We start from the raw sequence: 1,772 nt of genomic DNA on the forward strand, positions 1-1,772 counted from the left end.
AGGACTCAATTATTATTCCTGAAATACACAAAAATTTCTCATGAAAACTGTGGAACATATGGAAAGAAGCAGAGGGGGATAAAAATTCCTAATCTGAGATGACACAGGAAACCCGTAGAAGGAACAAGATCCATACAAAAATACTGATATTAATCACGTGGCTACAAAATATAAATTGTTGCATTAGAGCATCTGAGTAAAATCTCTTTGTATGAAAATTACTCATGCGATTTTCCTGTCTTGGAAGACACGTCTTCCTCATGAAACCAGAGAATCTTACAAGAGTTTCAGAATTTGTTCTCCTGGGACTTTCAGAGGAGCCAGACCTGCAGCCCCTCCTCTTTGGGCTTTTCCTCTCCATGTACCTGATCACTGTGTTTGGAAACCTGCTCATCATCCTGGCCGTCAGCTCAGACTCCCACCTGCACACGCCCATGTACTTCTTCCTCTCCAACCTGTCCTTTGTGGACATCTGTTTCACCTCCACCACCATCCCCAAGATGCTGGTGAACATCCAGACGCAGAGCAAAGTCATAACCTATGAAGGCTGCATCACGCAGATGTACTTTTTTATACTCTTTGTAATGTTGGATAACTTATTCCTGACCGTGATGGCCTATGACCGCTTTGTGGCCATCTGTCACCCCCTGCACTACACGGTCATCATGAACCCCCAGATCTGTGGACGGTTGGTTCTGGTGTCCTGGATCATGAGTGTCCTGATTTCCTTGTTATATAGCCTAATGGCGCTGAGGCTGTCCTTCTGTGCAGACTTGCAAATCCCCCACTTTTTCTGTGAACTCAACCAGATGATCCAACTTGCCTGTTCTGACACTTTTCTTGACACCCTGGTGATGTATTTTGTAGCTGTGCTGGTAGGTGGTGGTCCCCTGACTGGGATCCTTTGCTCTTACTATAGGATCCTTTCCTGCATACATGCGATGTCGTCGGCTCAGGGGAAGTATAAAGCATTTTCTACCTGTGCGTCTCACCTCTCGGTCGTCTCCTTATTTTATTTAACAAGCCTAGGAGTGTACCTCAGCTCTCCTGCTACCCACAATGCACAGTCTAGTGCTACAGCCTCGGTCCTGTACACAGTGGTCACCCCCATGCTGAACCCCTTCATCTACAGTCTCAGGAATAAAGACATAAAGGGGGCTCTGAAAAGGTCCTTTGGGATGACAGCATAAAAGGGACGATCATACTGAGACTGAAACAGTGCCCTTGGTTTCATGGCTCCAAGTCTAAAACCAGACATTGTGATTCTTTAATCTGACTGTGTTTGTAGAATTTCCTTCTTTTATTTATATTCTGGAATTTCCATTTGTTTGTGTTCAACATTCTACGTAAGTTTTAAAAATTGTTTACTTTCTCCGTTTCAGTTGACATTCAATGTTATTTAATATTAGCTTCAGGTGTACACTATACCAGACATTTATGTAATTTATGTAGTGATCCTCCATTAGTCTAGTACCCACCTGGCACTATGCGTAGTTGTTGCAATATTATTTACTGTATTCTGTATGCTGTACTTTACATCCCTGTGACTATTTTGTAACTACCAATTTGTATTTCTTAAGCCTTTCACTTTTTTTACCCAGCCCCAAAACCCTCCCCTCTCTGGCAACCATGAATTCATTCTCTGTAATATGAGTCTGTTTCCATTTTGTTTATTTTTGTCTTTACATTCCACGTATAAGTGAGATCATATGGTATTTGTCTTTCTCTGTCTGACTGGTTTTACTTAGCATAATACCCTCCAGATCTACCCA

The 1,772-nt window shown here is 42.4% G+C and overlaps 1 protein-coding gene across 1 annotated transcript; it reads left to right on the forward strand.

The window, feature by feature from the left end:
* Positions 1 to 260: 260 nt before the first annotated feature.
* Positions 261 to 1,190, forward strand: LOC117038483 (olfactory receptor 7A17-like). Its single transcript, XM_033135450.1, has one exon. It carries the CDS (start codon positions 261 to 263, stop codon positions 1,188 to 1,190), a length of 930 nt encoding a protein of 309 aa, XP_032991341.1.
* The last annotated feature ends 582 nt before the right edge of the window (positions 1,191 to 1,772 follow it).

Source organism: Rhinolophus ferrumequinum, chromosome 18 (genome assembly GCF_004115265.2).
Source record: "Rhinolophus ferrumequinum isolate MPI-CBG mRhiFer1 chromosome 18, mRhiFer1_v1.p, whole genome shotgun sequence".
NCBI classification, from domain to species: domain Eukaryota; kingdom Metazoa; phylum Chordata; class Mammalia; order Chiroptera; family Rhinolophidae; genus Rhinolophus; species Rhinolophus ferrumequinum.